Source organism: Lingula anatina, chromosome 1 (assembly GCF_051362555.1).
Source record: "Lingula anatina isolate TDL-2025a chromosome 1, LinAna3.0, whole genome shotgun sequence".
In the NCBI taxonomy this organism is placed as follows: Eukaryota; Metazoa; Brachiopoda; class Lingulata; order Lingulida; family Lingulidae; genus Lingula; species Lingula anatina.
The window spans coordinates 41,859,319-41,879,151 of NC_141767.1; the positions used below are offsets into that span (position 1 = coordinate 41,859,319).

General features: G+C 34.1%; 3 protein-coding genes across 12 annotated transcripts; 1 reads left to right on the forward strand and 2 right to left on the reverse strand.

Moving 5' to 3' along the window:
• Nucleotides 1–122: 122 nt before the first annotated feature.
• LOC106163070 (methyltransferase-like protein 27) lies at nt 123–3,611 on the reverse strand. 6 transcript variants are annotated; one of them, XM_086999366.1, is made up of 6 exons: nt 3,453–3,611; nt 2,881–3,016; nt 2,350–2,478; nt 1,578–1,716; nt 1,029–1,121; nt 123–791 (listed from the first exon to the last, which is right to left on the reverse strand). In XM_086999366.1, the coding sequence occupies exons 1-6, from the start codon at nt 3,602–3,604 to the stop codon at nt 607–609; spliced, it is 834 nt and encodes a 277-aa protein (XP_086855492.1). In that variant the 5' UTR covers nt 3,605–3,611; the 3' UTR covers nt 123–606. The 6 variants fall into 6 exon arrangements, with proteins under 6 accessions (XP_086855492.1, XP_086855491.1, XP_086855496.1 ...); XM_086999365.1 differs by having other exon boundaries at nt 3,411–3,604; XM_086999370.1 differs by having other exon boundaries at nt 3,382–3,543.
• Nucleotides 3,507–7,374, forward strand: LOC147764360 (large ribosomal subunit protein mL55-like). Of its 2 annotated transcripts, XM_086999371.1 has the most exons (5): nt 3,730–3,877; nt 4,783–4,856; nt 5,349–5,504; nt 5,746–5,992; nt 6,244–7,374. In XM_086999371.1, exons 3-5 carry the CDS (start codon nt 5,443–5,445, stop codon nt 6,391–6,393), a joined length of 459 nt encoding a protein of 152 aa, XP_086855497.1. In that variant the 5' UTR covers nt 3,730–3,877; nt 4,783–4,856; nt 5,349–5,442; the 3' UTR covers nt 6,394–7,374. The 2 variants fall into 2 exon arrangements, with proteins under 2 accessions (XP_086855499.1, XP_086855497.1); XM_086999373.1 differs by lacking the exons at nt 3,730–3,877; nt 4,783–4,856 and adding an exon at nt 3,507–3,634.
• LOC106163088 (spermatogenesis-associated protein 6) lies at nt 7,009–19,676 on the reverse strand. 4 transcript variants are annotated; one of them, XM_086999362.1, is made up of 13 exons: nt 19,509–19,676; nt 18,549–18,686; nt 18,197–18,245; nt 17,761–17,933; nt 16,732–16,827; nt 13,505–13,566; nt 12,941–13,112; nt 12,560–12,710; nt 11,045–11,130; nt 9,911–9,986; nt 9,204–9,424; nt 8,853–8,932; nt 7,009–7,971 (listed from the first exon to the last, which is right to left on the reverse strand). In XM_086999362.1, the coding sequence occupies exons 1-13, from the start codon at nt 19,554–19,556 to the stop codon at nt 7,824–7,826; spliced, it is 1,500 nt and encodes a 499-aa protein (XP_086855488.1). In that variant the 5' UTR covers nt 19,557–19,676; the 3' UTR covers nt 7,009–7,823. The 4 variants fall into 4 exon arrangements, with proteins under 4 accessions (XP_086855488.1, XP_086855489.1, XP_086855487.1 ...); XM_086999363.1 differs by lacking the exon at nt 11,045–11,130 and adding an exon at nt 11,683–11,822 and having other exon boundaries at nt 12,941–13,031; nt 19,509–19,675; XM_086999361.1 differs by lacking the exon at nt 11,045–11,130 and adding an exon at nt 11,683–11,822 and having other exon boundaries at nt 19,509–19,675.
• Nucleotides 19,677–19,833: the final 157 nt, after the last annotated feature.

Sequence of the window (19,833 nt, forward strand, 5' to 3'; positions counted from 1 at the left end):
CCTGATTTAAGTGACATTTTCAAGAACATCGGGCCACCTTTAACGCAATCGCATCAACTGTTTGTGATTGATTTAGGTAAATTCGAATTTTATGACTTGCAAAAAGCGTATAAAATGGAAAAAAGGGTTTGATGAATTTTTATTAGAGTGGCAAAATTTGTATTAAAACATATATATATTTTTACATATGATATCTTTTTCGAACAATACATGTAGCTCCAAGAATTTCAGAATTTCTTTGCAATTCACCCCAGTAATATTCTGTCCAGCTAAGCACCTATTTGTAAATTTTGAATGCAAAAGTATTTTTACCACGTGCAGTTTTTACGTATTGTTACAAGCATTTAAAGAATGATTTTTTTTCGTTGTGTATTGCTTTATATGCTATGTTATGAAAAACAGGAAGAAAGATCTTCGAATCCATATGCATATTTTTTTATCTTAGTATCTTTTTATCTTTTTAACTAAGGATAAAAGCATGGCCGCAGGATGATCCATTTTTATAAGAGCCACGGGTACATGTACTATCCACAAATCGAACTTAAATTCGTTACACAAAAATAAATGCCACATATGTATCCAGTCAAGTACTGTTAAAAGTTTTAATTATAGCACCTTGTAAAGAAAAACTATTCCATTATTTTGGAATGAATAATTCGGAACTCTTCGACGCTCAACTTTTTCCCACTTTCCTCCCATTTCAAGTTGCTTCATGTATGGCTCCAGACGATCTTTGTATTCCTCCACATTATCAAGGTAGTTTTCCCGCATAACAATGCATATCATACCCCCTGAAATACAGAACACACAAACGTAAATGCATCCCTGCGTACATGTAGGCCTACGCATCACTTACAACGACGTACATGTAAGAAAATTGCAGCAGACGTAGCTAACAGAATATGACAACTTTTCATTATATCATACATTCTTTCGTTTTTAGTCTCCTGAATTATATAAAGATTATTCACAACTTAATATCGATGGGGGTGCATCGGGCTTCAGTATAACCATTGCTACCCATTTACCTTTTTTTACAACTCGAATCATTTCATTTAGAGCTGAACATTTTATGTGCCCTTCTCCCATTCCGCCAAAAATGACAATGGCATCGTAGGTGTCTAAAAGTAAAATAAGCAAAATCACATATATGCCATGATTACATGTAAATATAATGGTTGAGTAAAGTAAACGATGTAAGTACGTGTAGTTAGTGATTTTTTTCAGCCAGCTTGCACGTTCTTTGCTCGAAATAAGCTTAGATACAATACCAATGCACAAAAGTGACCATATTATGATAAGGTGCAGATAAGGTGCACTGTAAACATAACGACGGGGTTATAGTACATAAATAACGTAACTACTGTAAGCTGGATAAAGAAATTAAAAAGACTTCCGAAGTGTCTTCAAATCCTGCACGTGAACAAACATGGTCATCGTTTTCCAGATTTTTTCCTTTAAATGCGATTCATACTTAAAACAAAACATCTACCGACATCTTTAAGTCAGTGCCTTTTAGTGGGAGAACGAGGAAGAGGAGGAGAGGGAAGAAAAGAAGGCAGATATTAATTTTTTACCTGTTTCAATACCAACAGTGGGCTCTGGGGTAATGAAGCTATGGATTAACCGTCTATATATGTTTTTCCTTTCCGCTATGGACAACAATTCCTCAGAGGGGTCTAACCCGTCAATCGAAGTAAATCCGTGCTGATGTAGCTGGAAATTTTAAGAAAAACATATAGGCAAATGTACAGATAGTATAACGCACACGGTTTATTAGGACAGATAATAAAAAGAAACTGGGAAGAGGCGTAAAACTCAAAGTCTCAAATACGTATTTTTAAATTACTAAAAAGTATACAGGGGTAGATCTAAGATTATTTGAAGGGGTGTCAGCGGATGCGAAGCCGACACCCCCCCACCCCCCCACCCCCCACCCCTTGGAGTGGGGTTCGGGGCCCGGTGAAGGGCCCCGATTATCTTTGGTATTTTAGAGGGCGAACGGTGCCATTTAGAACTATGATTCAGCTAGTCAAAATTCTAATTTCAATGAAGGACAAATGGTGTGATTAATTCTTCAGAAATCGAAGAGGGGTGGGTCAGGACCCCCTTGACACCCCCTAAATCCTCCACTGAGTATATTACATTTAGGAGTATTTCGGTAACATTGGGATATTTACTGTAATTTTCAGTTGATCTTAATTTTTCTACTTATTTTAGCTAAAATAGTCCGGCTGTTTAAAATCTGAAAAATGACTTCTGGTCCATTTTTGTGACAGAAACAAAAATATTTGCAAGGATTTGTCTTAATGCGCATACAAGTGAGCCATATAAAAGGGTTTCTCCTACCTGTTCTCCTACCTTCCCTGTACCTGCCGCCACATCCAAAACGAATACTGCTCTTCGTTTGTGCTTCTCGAAATACGCTGCCAGAGTACTAGTGGCTATTGCTGGTCCGTTATAACATCCAACTAAGCTCTTGGTGTGAAAGAGAAGAATGACTTACCTCTTAAAAGGACAATAATAACAGGCGGGATTTTCTTTGCTTTGAGCGTTACTATTTTCTTTTATATAACCTGTACTTCTGTCAGATAGCACGTATCATCCTTATTATAAGTAGTGCGTGGTGGTTGGTAAGTAGAAAAAAATGTTGACAACCTCAGAAAAGGTAAGGTTAGCTGGTTGTATTTTCCCCTCAACCCATTTATATGTTACCACAGGGTGTCGGTTCGTGTTTACTTAAATACATGTGGAAATGCGATACTTGGGCATATTTAAGCGATATGAAATACTGGGACAAATCTATTCCGGTTAAAATATTTTGTCTACAACATCAAATAATGTATTACTGAAATAGATTACTATTATTAAATCACCCACTTTATCATAATTCTCTCCCCATTCATCATAAACTCCAACCATTTCTTCTGGACTGATGCCTTTTTGGTGTGCCATATTGTTGGTGTTGTCTGCAAAATTACTATCGCAAACAGTTTTCGCCATTTCTTGATCAGCCCTGGTAATCAAATATCTTTTTTCATGATATACAGCAAATAGTTGCAATGATAACACTGGTACATAAATGGAATGTTAAGGACGTGGCTCTTCAACCAGTCCGACCAATGGCAAGACTTAGGGCTCATTCCCAAAGACATTATCGATCCAACTCCGCGGGGATTCTCGCTGAATGTAATCAGTTTAACAGATTAACACGCCTCCTCTTGTTTCAAACGAACTCGTATAATTACCAGCTTTTCTGCATTATACTCAAATTCAAGAGGAGGTGTATCGTTCAGTTAATCTGATTGCATTCTGTGCGAGTCCCCGTGGAGTTGGATCACTATACGTAGAACGAAAGTATCATTGGGAATGAGCCCTTACATTCCCATGCCATATTTCACTCTATAGACCTCGGCTGGTGAGTAGAAATGTCATACAGGGACGTCACGTACCAATGCATCCCATGCCTCACTGCTCTCCCGTTATGTAACTTTACTATACTCTCTGACCACAGGGTCCGCTTGTAGTCTGCTACAGATTTCTTGTATCGGATCCTGTTGTTGGAACTGAGATGGTCAACTGGAACGTGTTCCTCGTCAGACATTTGTATTTGTCAGTGGGGGCAATTTTACACGTAAGTGTTGAGTACGCACATCCCTGTCTACATTATGTAATGACGTAAGTCAAGCATAAAAGAATTACTCCAAATGTCCAGCTGAGTGATTACACGTAGACCTCTAGTGACACCCAACCCCACTTCTGTCTCTCGACCTCCCCACCATACCCTCCTCTGCTTCTGGGCCACTGTTTAAGGAGCGGTAGGGGCAGGGTAGTTACATAAGGGCAGACGTGTTGATTGGAAGAGTTCCTACAGGGGGTTTGTACTTTAATTTTGTATGCTGACCACTGATATCATAGGGTATTTACTAAGTAACATAGGCAAAATTTAAAACTCCTAATAAGGGCCTAGTATCTGTATACGTCCTACTAAACATGTAGCTCACACCACGAATCAGACGTTAACTTTTAAAAAATCTGATACTATATGAAACAGTTTTTACTCAAATCATGCACCAGGCTTATCTGAAAACTTTTGTCTGCAAACCGTTTTATAATCAGGTCCATTTGAAGAAAACAGAAAAGTAAAAAAGGTTAAAGAGTATATTTGCGAATTCTAATTTTTTTAAATCTCTGGTGACAGAAAGTGATAAATCTAGCTTTTGGTGTAAATCATGGAAAATTTTAAAATTCGTGCCTTGTCAGTATGGGGAAAATTCAGCTTTCAGCCGTTACAGTAACGAAAGATTCCAAAATAACAACCCTTTTGGGCAATATTTGCACGTAATTAATAATAACAAAAATTAAACTGCGCTAAAGGGGTATTACGAGATGCACGTTTATGGTACTGACACATCTTTTCCTAAACCTCAAGTAGCCCTATATATTGTTTCACAAATGCCTGGTAACGAAAGTTTTGTAAATTACATTCTAAGAGAATGCTGTTTTGCCATGTTTTGTGTTACAAAAATTAACTGTGTCCTGTCACCATATCGTCTAGATAATCATGGACCTACTGTAACTGAATTGAAGATTTTATTAATGGCTAAAATATCACAAAAACATAAAAAAAAATGGTGACCGTTGCCAAAAGACGTAATTACGAAGGTTTTTTTTTTCAATTTTTAAAAACCTGGCGGCACTCCGAAAGTAGACGCAAGCTATTCATTGACTTATTTAAAATGAACATTTTAGACATCATACTCACTTCCTGAAAAATTGCAGATTTTCTACCAAAATAAACTAGATCGATTAGAGGATGTGAGATGGTGCTGTGGGCGACAGTAGGCCTAACAAAGGTATGAAATGTAGTCCGTTTTTGTTTTTTGTGTGAAAACATATAAATCTAGTATTTATTTATTTATTTATTTATTTATTTTTCTGAAGTTGCCAGACTGATACTAGTAAAGTTCCACTTGGACATACAATATTCTTCAACTCACTTACATTTTTAATTTTTTTTTTTATAATTAAAATAATAAAACAGACAGCACCCGAAAAGAGAGTTAAACGTAGGGTTCGGTTTCATCAAGGACTGGATAGCGCTATCCAGCCTTGATGAAACCAGGCCCCAGACTCTTACTCAACATAATTTTTAATTGCCCCCCCCCCCCCCCCCCCTACTCTCCCCTTGCCAACGTAACGGCAATTGCAAGTAAAAAGTTAATCCTTGGAACAAAATGATATAAGCTGAAAGCTATAAGATGAAATCTTATATAACAACACAGAGTCCATATTGTATTGAACAAATGAAAAGGGTATTAAAAATATTTTGTCATCTTTTCCAATAGAGTGGACACTAAATACCTTAGTTAGGTTTTGCTGTATATATCCCCGTCGTAAGAAGAACAACAGTTTACTCGTGTTACTACGGTTAAATTCAACATGGCGGCACTGCGTGTGACTGCTGGCATCAACACAGTGACCAGTATTTATAGTTCTAGCAGGTGAGATAAACACTACTGCCTGTAATTAAATTAAATGGAAGGATTTATACTCTTTATATTGTATTTTTGGCGAATGAGGCGTAATTTATTGTCACTATCTACTGTCACATTGCGCCCTTCTCCATCTCGCTGTCTACCTTCTGAAGTTGTCTCCCACTGGTACAGTATTATCTGACCCCTCCAAATATACGGCCCCACATGCACACTCACGTAAATACTATATAAATCCATTATTTTTCAGATACGTTTTTCAATCTGGTCCTTTTTGCCAGCTCTGTAGAAAAGCTGCTCTGACATCCCAGTGTTTGCCAACAGCACAACATAACAGTCAAATTAAAATTCCTTCGAGATGCCATTCGAACTTGACTCTTAAGTGTATTAAGAGGGAGCCGAATACCTTTCCCAGAATGTATTTTGATAATTATGTTGTGTTCCCAGATGGGTCCACTATTAAAATCAGATATCATGAGCCTAGATTAGTTTTTAAGGTAGGTGAAATCAGTTTGTTTAGAGTTTTTTTTTTCATATTTAGCATATATTTCAAATTGTTTGTTATTGACTTAAACAGTGAAGAAGTATTAACGTAAATCATGTTTTAAAGCAGATGGGTAAAATAATATCAAAGAGAACAGATAAATGTCTCAGGTCTATTTTCTGTAATTTTAGAAAAAAAAACTAAAATTGTCTTTATTTTGGTTTACTCACTTGTATAATATCTTTTGTCATTTTAATGTTTTAGCTGCCTTTTGACCTAAATTCACTATCTCCTGAAGAAAAAGAGATGCATTTATCAGGAATGAAAAAGAAAGTCAAGAAGAAGAAAAAGAAGAGGGTGGTTGAGGAAGATGTTCAATTTGATGCTTCAGACTATATATTTAAAAAGAAATAACCTTTGCTCCTTGTGTGGTCAAGTCAGAAAAAAAGTGGAGAATTGTACCAAACCAGAAAGACTTTTTCATCTTATTTTGCTTTTCACTTGTCATGCATTACAAGACATTTATAGACCAATTTTGTAGCTTTCAAGACACTGGGATATGATAAGCCATGGACCCCGGAACTTGGTATAACATTTTTGCAAACAGTAATTATATTGTTTTGACTAGCAATGTAATGTTCTCTTAAGGAGAATTTTGAGTATATTACTAACCAAACTGCATACTGGTAAATCTGAAGTTGTTAACTTAAAGTTGCATGCATGAATTTGCAAAGTTTTATGCAATTATGCTTTATAAAAGTAAGAGTCGTAATAGATTTCAAAAGTTCCAAATATTTTTAACAAAGAAAAGTCCATGCCAAAAAGCACCTGCAGCAGAAAATGCTCATTTGCAAAAGGTCAGAAGAAAGTGGAAAGTAAAGATTATATCTAGGATATATAGACCTGCTTGGTGCTGCACATAAAAATAGTAAATGAGAAGCTCCTTATTTCTTTCATGAATGTTGCAAACCTCAAGACATGAAGTTATGCTTTTGCTTTTATGTTAAGAAAAGGAATAATGATAACTGCTGTGTGTGCAAGGATGAACTTTTATTATAAAATAGTAAAGCAATTAAAGCTCTTGATGAAATGTATCAAAGTGAACATTTCAGGTGTCTTTGGACCAAGTGCAGTACATGTATTGCAGTTGATACAAAAGAAAATGACAAACTTGACAGTGAACATTCTGTGATTTCCTGAGCAAAAAGAACTTACTACATCAAAATGAAGACAAATAATGAGATAATATCTATAAAAAACATAGACACTTATTTACAAAATTCTGTTATTATGAGTAAATGAAAAAAGTGTGGTTCTCTAAAATGGTTAACATAGTTGACTGTTATCCCATACACTGGAATTTGAAATAAAGGACATTTTGATTAAATGCAATAATCTGTGTAAAAATTTATAGAATATTGGTAAAATTAAGCAAAAATGACTTAATTAACTTCAAATTTAAATTATCTTCAAATTTTAGTTTAAATAACATTTTTTACCTCAATGCCTGTCCCAAGAAAAAATTATTATCAGTTTGAGACTATACTATCTCTGACATTAAAATTGAAATATTTGTACACCTGTGAAACATTGAAGTAAGTTTACGATATTGGAGAAAGAAGAAATACATTTATACTGAGCTTGGTCAGATACTACTACATGAAATCGGAACCAGTACATTTCTATATGCCAGTTGAAGTTTAACTAATATAGGTGTAAACTTGTATTTGCTCAGTTGCGATGGGGACAATGACAATTTGAACCAGCTATAATTTTAACTTGAAACTTTATTACAATCTAATAATTCCAGAGCAAGGTAATAATGACGATCTCTTGGCATATTTTCAGTCATCTAAAAATTCTGTCCTTGCTTGTTTGTAAATGTTATGATAAATTTTCCTGCAGTTGTCCTGGAACAATTCTCTGTGAGACTTCCCAGTGTACTGTGATGCCTTCTGTGTCCAGTATTCTCCATTGGTCAAATGGACAAGGCTATAAGGAAAAAAAAACATGATCATGGTTTTTAATCTCTTTGTATAATGCTGAAATATTTCTGTACATAATTTATGAACCACAATAATATTGGTGTTATTTTTCTGAGAAAAAAATGCAATAGTAATTTATCTACCTAAAATCAAAAGTGGTCTTTACTCTCATTATACAATTTTAAAAAATAATCAAATATACATTAAAACAAATTATTTTGGTGTTAATTTATTGATAAAATTATTTTATACAACAAAACTAAAACTATCAGCTTAACTGTACAGCAGTAATCTTTTATTTTTTCTACTCTGATGTATTATGGTATTGAAAAAATTGTGCTGAACAATTGTTAGTCTTATAGTTTACATTGATGTTAGTAATTTTTTCATAACATTTCCCAAAGAGAGTTTCATTTTAGGGGTTGTTCTCATTATAGGACTTGAATACTTTTCTGTGTATCTTATTAGTGGTGCACTGAAGTAAGAAATGTTTCTTCTATTTTATCAACTACTGTTTTTCTTCTCTGCCTAAATGCTGACACAGTTACTGTAATGATCCACCCTTTCTGTTCAAATTGCTAAATAAATATATTTTTTTCAGTATTTAATTTATGTGACCTGCTTTAAATAAAGACGTCAGAAACTTTTTGACATGATTGGCTCATGAACTTGTTTTCCTAATCACAGAATTTTAATATCTCACCTCAGAGCACCAATTTTTTGTCACAACTTTACAAATTCCTAACAAAATATTAATCATATCAGAGGTAGTTTTTAGACTAAAATCTAAAAGCTGTGCTAGTATTGCTTGTGTAAGAGCACTAGAAACTACATGTGTCACACTTCTAAACTGAAAATGAACCTCACTGGTTGAGCGCAGCTCAGTACCTCCTGTCTCTATCTCTTGCGAGCTCAAACTCAACTGCGAGATCATCCAGTGAATCGTAATGGCTGCCACGTAGTCTAGGCTGATTAAGAAAAGAAAATAATAATAATAATAAATCAACTAATACTAATTAAGTACACCTTTTCCTTGCATTTGTAATATAAATATTTAACTGTCACAGTGGTGAAAAAAAGTTTTATACAGTATACTGACTTTTAAAACACAAAAAGTTGCATTTTCCAAAAAGTATATTTCATTTTCAAATATTTCACAGGGGGTGGGGATGGGGCAGGGTTCATTGGCACTGTTAATGGTTAATTTATAGTACAGCCAAAAAAAAAAAAATTACTCACCGAGGTATATGGTGATGGAGAACGAGATCTTGCTAAGGCAGTGTCTACACGTCTTCGTATCCTGTCTGCAGCGGATGGTGAGTAAGGACGCTCATCGAAACGATCACGTAAGGAAGATCTGTACAGGATAGGACTTGGAGCCCTAGGTGCAGGTGCTGAATATGTCCTGGAATGTCTTGGTGAATAAGATGGTACTGGATCATCAAGATAGTCATCTGTTTCTGAAAAAAAAAAAAAACAGTCTTGATCTTTATCTCAATATCATCACAAAGTGAATGAAATCAGATCATATTTATTTCACTTCTGTACATTGCACCTAATTTATTACAAACAGTAGCTGACACTAACTTCTTAATTTTTATGCAGTAACTATGGGTGCTTTCCCAGAGATTTAGATCAATCTAAAGATTAAGTTTTAGATCGACCTAACTCCCTGGGGGTTCAGGCTAAATTGCAGTCAGCCAAGCGGACACCATAGTTAATTACCCCCTTACAGCTTTTAGTAGGCGGGACAGATGCTTAAGCCGGCCAAGCTGACAGTAATCTAGTGAGACTCCCCACAGGGAAAGATCGATCTAAAAATCTATGGAAATGGGGTGTAAGAGCTAATAAGAGATAATAACTGCAATATGAACCTTTTTCCTTGCCAAGTACACTTAAGTGTTTTTTTTAATAACAAATGAAACAGAAACTCTCGAGATGTTTACCTGTTGTTTCTCCATAGCTACCAAGATTAGTACTTTCAAAGATGGGTTGAGGTTCATAACCTGGCTCACGGATCACCTATAATAAAATATAAGGAAAGAAATATGTATTAACACATCCACACTACAATATCAAAATGAGTAATACAACCATATTAATTTCTCACTGAAAACTTTTCATTTTAAATATAAAGTTTAACATCACAACTGAAATAATATTATAACATACAATTTTAGTCCATAAATATAGGGAAGGAAAACAGTTACGAAGGTAATAAAAAGTAATGCTGATCCATGATATATATACATACCCATTCATTTTATTATCTGCTCTTTTAACGCGTGTCCATAAGATGTATATAGTATATTAAAAGTCTTGTGACTACAAGTTGGTTATTTTTCTTTAACATGTGACAACAACTTGGATAACAAAGAAAATTTTAATTTCCTACTAGGTGCATTTATTCATTAAAGCAGTCACTCAACCTTAGGCTCAAACTTGGCATTGATTTAAATGCCTGAGACTGGCAAACTTTGTGATAAGCCTCTTGATTGAATTTTTCTTTCATTTGTTCCAGCGATCAATAAGCTCACTGGTGCCACCCAACTCTTAGAAATGAACTAACCATGACAGGCCTTCCTGGCCTTGCTAATCAAACAGTGCAACCAAGCTTTGGTGATTTCAAATGGAATGCTGAGGTCTTAAATAAGTATACGGAAACATACAAACAACAACTAAGAGTAACATCAACATCATGCTTCATATTGACTGGTGATCTTTTCTAACTTCCAAATTATATAATTTTATTTAATTTTTATAATGAAGTTTTATCTCAGTTTTGAATATCCATTAAAATTCTTATTCTTATCAATCAGTTATTTTATCTGATTGTGCCATTTTGTCATTGTATTTATCCAACTCTTTACAGGTTGCCAAACTATTCAGTATACTAAGCATCAACATTTAATCCGTTTGGCTGGTAGATGTTTGGTTGAGCAAGTGCACTGTTGTAATAACTGGTTACTTTAGGAAAGGAGTCATTCTATATGCTATATGAATCTACCAGGCAAACCATAACTTGTGGTTGTTGGCTCATGTGTGTACAACTTAAATGCATAAAAGTTGTACCATATTACCTTAGCTAGCCTACTACCAGGCCTGTATGGACGGTAGTATGTATAGTCTTCACCTGTGTCATAATCACCATAGGAGTCATAGCTCCCTACAAATAATAATACAGACTGGTTCAACGAGATACTGTAACTCATTATAAGTGTTCCCATTTTGCCAGACATCTACAAGCCACAGAGCAGCAGAAGAAGAAATTGTGATAATACCCTGTGCTGCAGTGAAATATAATAGAGATTTTTTTTTTCAAAGATAGGTTTTGTGATAATGGTACTCAGTAAAAATAGTTTGTGCTCACATGAAAAAGATGTTGCATAAATTAATGTTTTTGGAATACTAAACCAATTTTCACCTCAACATCAGGGTATTACAGCAAAAAGGAATCAGTCTCATTTTTTTTTTCAAACATTGTTTTCTTTTCAAACACTTCCAGTGCATCTTGTTTGCAACCCTTGGTCAAACTGGTTTGACCTCCTTTCTTAAAAATTTAACAATTTGTTCAATGACAATAATCATGTTTTGGATTGAAGAAATGAAGAGAAAACAAACCATGAGACTGATTATGCCTTAGTGGTAGACCACTAAGTATGCCTGTATTACTGTATTAGTCGGAAACACATCAGATTTTTCTATTAGTAAGGATTACCTTGACGGATTTATGTCTGTGTGGCTCTGGATGATAGTGAAGTGAGTGGCCCCAGTACCCCTTCCCTGTGTACTGTTTGTACAGCTTGCAGACTGTGCATGTCTTGTCAGTGTGTGGGTACAGGCAATGTGGACAGTACTCTACAGAGAAGAAATGTACACAGAAGCTCTAATTAAAGCAGGTAAATACACACTCAATGATCTCACTCTGACCAACAACCTAGACAAAGGTCATTGTTTTGACTTTTTCTTTATGTTAACCCTTAAAGCAATACATTTAATTCCATGATTCCTATTTTCAAATCAGTGAAAAATAGGCTAGGTTTATTCTAGCATGTATACTTTTCACATGAAATTATTCCAAAATGGTGAATTCGTTACAGCAAAAAAACTTCTTTATTAATAAACAGTTTTAAGTCATTATTGAATGTCGTCTTTTGGCAATAAAAAAATTACAAGAGTGATTTCAGACATTCATCTACTGAAACAGCACAAAGTTTTAGCCGTAGTAATAAACTAGACTGGCACACATACTGCAATCTAGACTAGCACATACTGCATTAAAACAAGCTCTGTTAAACTGGCAAAATGTGGAACATTTTAGTCACATATACACCAGACAATTTTCTTTTATTCAGTATCAATTCAGACTATTAATTCTTTAAGTATAAGCATCCTTCATATGCAAGAAAATTACTTGAGAGTTACTTAAAAGTGTACATGGTTTGAATATATATATATATATATATTAAATATAGATTTATGCAATACAGCAAACAAAATAGTAAATGTCAAAAAGGATGACAATACTGTTACTATAATTAAAATTAAACATTACTATAGGCAAGAATGAAAAAAATCAACAAGTACAACTATACCTGAGACAGTTGTCTTTCTTGAAGGCGACAGGGATCTACTCCTTATCCCACGACTTGTCTTCTTTGGTGTATTTCCCTTTTTCTTCTTCTTCTTCTTTCTCTCAGCAGGAGGAGAGCCAGGAATTCTGCCAATCAAGCTTGCTGAGTCTTTCTGAATATATAAATATACACATAAATATAAATATAAAAACATTAAAAAAAATTTGTTTTTCAAGATAAACCTAGACATTTAAGTTGCACTGTATATCTTTGAGATTTGTAACAGTAACTATCAAGCAAAAGTATATCAAAATATCTATAAAAATCACCTTATTGCTGGTCATACATGGTTAAATGTGTCTTATAAAATAATCAACATTGATTTAAGTAAAATGACTTTACCTTTCTCACTACAAATGGAGGTTTTGAATCTGAAAGGGACTCCCCAAGACTGAGTTCTTCCAGTCTTTGTCTCATGCTGGGAGAGGGAGATCTGGAACGAGAAATTGAGGCTATGGTATGCTGCTCATAGCCACGCTCCTCCTCCTCATACTCTTTAAGACGGGATGGGGTCCTAGAAGAACAGAAAGCAAGAAAAAAAAAGGGTCCTACATAGAAAACAACACTGCAGAAGTAAAAGAATAGTTATGAAAATGAAAGCGGAAACTGTTATCACTGGTATCAGATAAGCACATGCAAAGTGGATATAGGAAATAAACAAAGTGAAACAAGTTTGAACTTAAGTCAGAAAGAAAGCAAAGAGTCTAAAAAAGCTGTTTTTGTAAAATTAAAATTTATCAAGGAAGAAGTGTAGGAAGGTAGGGATTGATTCAACAGAATAAAAACTACAGACCAATGTGAAGAAAAACATATTAACTGCAGAGGTCTACAGAAATCATTATTTAAATGAATATCAATGAGCATGTGACCCAATCATTCAAACCACATATGTTCAGCTTCAAATACCTTGTCCTGGACCTTGATTTTCTCCCCGAACCTGGTGTTCTTCTAGGTACCATCACATCTTCCTAAAACAAAGCAAAACACATCAAGATCAACAAATTTATCGAAAGAGAGAGAGAGGAAAGTCTCATTTATGCTAAATAATGCACAGAAGAACACATATTCATCAAACTTCTCATCAAAATAATCCATAAAATTTCATATTTCCTTTTTTTTCAAATGTTTTTGTAAAAATGCCATTCAAATCTTAGTTTCACCTTTGAATATTTACATGAATTTCCCTTTCAATAAATCAATAAAAATACCCTTTTTATCCTAATATTCCTTATAATTAAGTTGTTCACGTCAAGACCCTTACAAAATTTCTATCCAGCCACTCCTGGACTCTTCTCATGTCCTCCCAAGTAAAGTATGCCCTGTCATCATCATACATCATACTGTACATTCTCCAAGACAAAGGCACAACCACAATGACAACACAGTTATAATGGCCTGCTATAACATAGATCTATATATTTATTCTCCTTCTCCTTCGAAAAAGAGCCAAAAGTTTATAATTTCATTTTCCACCTTCAATTCAATTCAGTTCAATTAGATATAAAATCTGTTTTAACTTCTGTGCTGCAGTATGATCAGTAATGAGGACAAAAATCAGATTCCATCCCTGGCAACAATAATTCACACCCAGTCTATAGATTCCACACTAGGAAAACATGATACATCCACTCGTTCTTGATTAATGTGAATTATTATCCATTTTTGTATTAGCAATTCTCTGTGCAAATTTCCATGAATTTTAATTGCTCCTAAGCAGGTTGTTTTGCAAATGTCCTAATTTTACTGAGGCATCTAAGCCAGGTACATTTAGCGATGTCTTTGTGAGATCTATTTGGTCACATACTTGCTTGAAGTATGATGTATGTCTACAGTTCTATAAATCCAAAAGTTGCTGAGTCCATGAAATAAAACTGATAGTATTATGTGGTCCTCAAACATTCCAGTGAACCTCCATGCTCAAAACAATACCCACTACTGAAATACAAAGTCACCCTGAAAGGACAGGTTGCAGAAAAAATACAACTCTGATCAATATCGGCTTGCTCTTAAAGGGACGCTGCTGAGGCAGACGCCTGAAATGTTATTGGCTGATTTATGTTGATCTAAATCGTATAACACTTTATTGAGCTAATACATAATTAATCATACTCTACAGGTTATTAAGAAAATACCTTCTTTGTGATTTAATACCAAGTTTAAGTCATGCATAAAGAGAAGGGCTTAGTGTGACCTGGTTAAGAGGAACTGAAAAGAGTTTTAAAGCACCAGATATTGATGCTTTCAAATGAAGGTGGTCATTTCTTTTTACAGTGGCTTTATGGTAAAACAAATATTTTACTTGAACAATACCTCTTGATAAGCGGCACCCACTTATTAAGCTTCAATGTTGTCAGTGACAACTGTTTTTGTAAAGGGCAAAATAAATAATCTCTTTCTGTCTGCAACTCTGAGCATGCTCAAATTGAAATAGCTGAGAAAACAAACTCTATGAATGACACTTGTTATTGTCAGGAATTTTTAAAAACCTTTTATCTTTGAAACACTTCTTTTGTGTTCTTATACTCAGAACAATACATTTAGATATTGCATTTACCATGAGTATATTTTTACAAATAGCAGGTGCAAGTAGAAAACATTCCAAAGCATATAAAACGAATGCTTAAGTTTTGTCTTTACTAAGGGATATTAGGTTTTGTTATTTTAATTTTTCACAGCATTCATTTCTGATATGACAATCGAAGAGTTTTGTTTATATTCAGTATTTAATGCTCATTATGATATGGTCCAAGTATTTAAAAACTGAAATTATCATTATATTCTAAATACAGCTGTTAATATGCAATCTGACGGTGAGGATGTCATATTGCGTCATGTATTAACTTTGTTTATAATTACCACATGCAATCACCAGTTTATATGATGTTGGAACAAATTCATGCAATTTTAAATTGGGTTCATTTGCAATGTTGCACTTGATGGTATAATAGGCCTTAATCTTTATCTCAACTCAGTTTTGCAGTCAGTTCAATGTATTCACACAATATCATTACCATTATTATTACTATTTTGAACAATGCCTGAAAACATAAAAAATTCTTACTTTCTATAAAGCTGTAGCATTCTGTTTCATATACTGTAAGTCTTAGAAGAGCATGATCCAAATTTCAATGTGTGTATATATATATATATATATATAATGTTTGATTAATTATAGTTTAAAAGAGAGCATTAATTTTGTAGTATAAAATAAAATGTGACACATGTAAAATTCTTTCTGACCCATGTTTACTGGACACATAAATATATATTATATAAGCAGAAAATTGCCTTTTCCACTTTACTTTCATCATATTCAAAATTTCATTTATCTAATTTTGCCTTACCTTATTTAACTTTTTACTTTTAATTACCTTTCCCTAATTTTATCAATTTTTTTCAACTGTAGCTACTAAATACCAGCAATGTCCTGCATATGACCAGTAAAACTGTACTTACTATGATGATATGTGCTGTACCGTCTGGATCTTTTGACCTATTAGTTTCCCTAACATATAAACTACTTTTTCTACCTACCCATGTATAGTGGTTCTTCTATCATCACAGAGAAACATCAACAAGCATGATAAAAGCAAAACTATTTTTTTATTATTAAATACTTGACATCACAATAACTTTTTTCAATAGCTAACACAACACCAAGGAGGTTTGTGAGCTACATGCTTTTTTAAAAATCTTATATTAATGGAGCATATTTTAGGAACAGATGCCAATCTATATAAGAAAATCATGAACACTTAATGTGCATGTGACTGATTTTCTTAGCATGTGACAAAGAGAAAAATGACATACATTGCCCACCTCAAGCTATACATCAAATTGCCCATTACCACAATATCTACAATAACAAAAACTAAAAGTAACACAAATAATAAATCACTCTGTACTCTATCTCTCTATATACCTGTCACCTATATACAATATCAGTTAAGTAAAATGGATAATAGTCCCATAAAAATCACTAGACAGAATAACCTTCAGTGTCAGAAGATGGTCAAAGTTATATACTGAATAATTATGTAAACTGCTGACTACAATATTTAAATATGATTGAATTGAAATTTGAAATTACTCAGACTTTTCTTCTATTTTCATTTTAAGTACAATATACACACCTCTGTACTGCCTGCAGTATCTGCATCCTCTGCATATGGATACCTGGTTTCTTTAATGGTGGTTTTTGTAGAAAACTCAATCTTTGGTGAGATTCCCTGGCAAAATGCAAACATTGAATGAATTTCAGTTGCATACAATGTCACTATCAGGGGCGGATTGAGGCCATCTTGTGGGTCTTCAGGAAGACGGTCAGATTTTCAAGTTTACATTGACGAGTGTTTAATTTTTCTGTCGGAAGACAGTCAAAAATGGAGGATGGATCAACAAGACAATTTTGGAGGCTGTCAGAAAATAGCTTTGGATCCGCCCCTGACTAAATATCATAATCATTAAAAAAACAGAACAACAAACCTCTTAATAAAAAGGCTGTTGGGGATACACTTTTTGACCAAAAGATACATATTTCATATTCCCCCCCCCCCCCCCCCCCCCCAAATTGCAAGTTTTCAAATAAAGCTTAGGGTGGGCACCTGGATGTGAATTATAAATGTATTTTTCATGAGTCAAGGTCATCTCTTCCAATCAATCCTTCTCAATATTCTACTCTTTGATATTATAAAGCTACTACTGTACAAACAAACTAAAGGGTTCAACTAATCATAAATTGCACCAGTAAACTAAGTCAGCAGAATCAGAAAAAAAGCAAACTGAATCTACAATGAGCATTTCCATATGATTTATGATAAGACATCTTAGGTGGTTTTTAAACTACCTTTTAAAGTGAGAAGTACTTTTTGTGGGTTATTGAAAACTACAACTAATTTTTTAGCCAAACAATTTTAATGCAAGATTCAATATTAATTATTTTCTATTACAAATTTGGAAAAACAAAGAAAAAGGATGAGAGTTATTTCAGCACATATCATGTACAAGATGCATGGAGCTTTCAAAGAGAAAACGTAACATAAAAATTGAATTTAAGATGCTGGTTGATTATATCTGGTCAAGATGATTTATGGGGTTAAACCTGTTAGGGTAAGAAATTTGCACAGGCCTTAGGCCCTGTTTCTTTGGACATTAATACTTACGGGAAACTCCAGTGTTCTCTCCATGAGCACCTCTCTGTCCTGAGTACCATAGGTGGGGGCCAGTGATGGAGATGGATACAGAAAATCTCTAGTATTGTTTTCATATGAAGCTAGCAAGGTTCCTCCTTGTTCTAAATCTGTTAATTGGATGAGCTCAAATAGCACGTGTTCATCTGCAAAATAAAGATGAATCAATAAACAGGCTATGTAAGTGATTGACAAAAATTAAACGAATTTTGTTTCACAATTTTTTATTTATTATTGCCATACAGACTGTGGTAGCGGAAAATCATTTGTTGTCAAATATACCTGGCAAACTATAAATTTTGTAATGAAAAGATGCATCTGGAATTTAAGCAAACACTACAGGAACTATGCATTTTAGACAAGCAGGATAGAATGCCTAACAGACTTTCAGTAAGTTCATATAATATACCTTCCATCAGCTCTGCAACTTGTGAAGGATCTCTGGCATAAAAGAACACCTGAAATGTAAAGTTAAACACTGCACAAACTACCTCTAAATGGTATTCAACTAATTAATGTACAAAAGCAAAATAACCAACATATTTAGTGTAATATTTCATTTGCACTGACTTTAGCTGTAACTATTGTTCTATCACAAGCCAACATTTTCTGATATACAGTAAAAGATGTACTACAAAAGAATTGCACCTATGCACAGTGTATATACAGTGTATATACCATGCATGTGGTCAATATTCAAACAGTTCAACACAGCAGTAAAAATATAGATACTTATCACATGTATTTTCATATAAATTTACCTTCTCAAAACGTAGTTTATCGTGGAAAAGCAGAGGGAACACTGGGCCGACCAGCCTACTTCTTCTGTGCTGGCCCAGCATGCACACAGAGATGTAAACATCATCACGATATGGCAGCCAGGTACCTGGACATGTAACCTTAAAAAACAGAGCAAAGGTACACATACTAATGGCTATCAATTTGTCACAGAAAGATTAAGATTGCTTAAACTTTAGCTTCGGTTGTTGTTAAACACTTATTTGTTTGTGCACATGTGTGCATATATGTGTGTGTGTGTGTGTGTGTGTGTGTGTGAAAAAGATGTGTATGTGTGTGTGAGAGACATAGGTTTACATGTAAAGTATGACATATACAGTATATACTGGGGGTATATATATATACTCCTTTTTTGTCAATCATGCATCATTTTAACTTTTACCTGATTGTATTTAAAATCATCATTTCTGTGCAAAATGATTCTGATTTTTTTTGTCAATCATGCATCATCTTAACTTAATTGTTAGTGAGAAGTATTAGTTATCATAATTTTTATGCAAAATTATTCTGAAATTATACATCTCACCATGTATTGTATTTCTAATAAGCCTACAAAAAACGCCCTAATTTTTCCGGTTTAATCCAATGTTACCAAGGCAAGGCCATATCACATTACACAACACTGCTTATACGCCGGCCTACTCGTTCATGTAGTAGTTGAATTATAAATTTATGCAAATTTTACGAGTCAGGTGTAGTTTCAGGTCCATAATAACAAAATTTCGAGTGTCTACAAAAATGATACATCAACAGATATGGTAATTGCAATAAATCAGCATTTACTTTGCTTGGTGACACGATGAAGGTAGTATTCTTCTGTATCGAATATTTTATTTCTGCGGCAATGCTGCTTGACTCGTGTGGGCAAGATATTTTTTGATTTTGTAATAATCAAATAAATGAAAATAAATTACCAAACTTACCGCATGTAAAGTAAGTTCTACGACACATTTCAGCACTTTCCTTGGCATTTTGTGAGATAAGTTTGCTGCTGTTCTTCAAAACATCATTGGAGTTGGATTTGTGTTGTGTCCAATGCAAGCGACGCGAAATAGTAGTTTACATTGCCGACCAATCAGATTTGAGAAACAAATAGGGAGCCAAAGTTTTGGTGAGGCATTGTCCATAATGGCAGAAGATTAACGAAAACATAAGAATAAAATGCACATGCCTTAAAACTCTTATTGGATGCAATACAAAACAGTGGTCTCAAACTGTCAATCATTTTGATTTTATTAACAAAAAGAT

Excerpts from the sequence above, each read along its gene's own strand:
- LOC106163070 (XM_086999365.1), bottom strand. The coding sequence starts at position 3,604 with ATGTCTGACGAGGAACACGTTCCAGTTGACCATCTCAGTTCCAACAAC. Across the intron at positions 3,017-3,410 it reads ATTTCTACTCACCAGCCGAG|GGCTGATCAAGAAATGGCGA; the intron begins GTCTATAGAGTG and ends TTTGATTACCAG. Across the intron at positions 792-1,028 it reads GATTCGAGTTGTAAAAAAAG|GGGGTATGATATGCATTGTT; the intron begins GTAAATGGGTAG and ends TCTGTATTTCAG.
- LOC147764360 (XM_086999373.1), top strand. The coding sequence starts at position 5,443 with ATGGCGGCACTGCGTGTGACTGCTGGCATCAACACAGTGACCAGTATT. Across the intron at positions 5,505-5,745 it reads AGTATTTATAGTTCTAGCAG|ATACGTTTTTCAATCTGGTC; the intron begins GTGAGATAAACA and ends ATTATTTTTCAG. Across the intron at positions 5,993-6,243 it reads AGCCTAGATTAGTTTTTAAG|CTGCCTTTTGACCTAAATTC; the intron begins GTAGGTGAAATC and ends TTAATGTTTTAG.
- LOC106163088 (XM_086999361.1), bottom strand. The coding sequence starts at position 19,556 with ATGCCAAGGAAAGTGCTGAAATGTGTCGTAGAACTTACTTTACATGCG. Across the intron at positions 17,934-18,196 it reads AGTTGCAGAGCTGATGGAAG|ATGAACACGTGCTATTTGAG; the intron begins GTATATTATATG and ends TTTATTTTGCAG. Across the intron at positions 9,425-9,910 it reads TAGCTATGGAGAAACAACAG|AAACAGATGACTATCTTGAT; the intron begins GTAAACATCTCG and ends TTTTTTTTTCAG.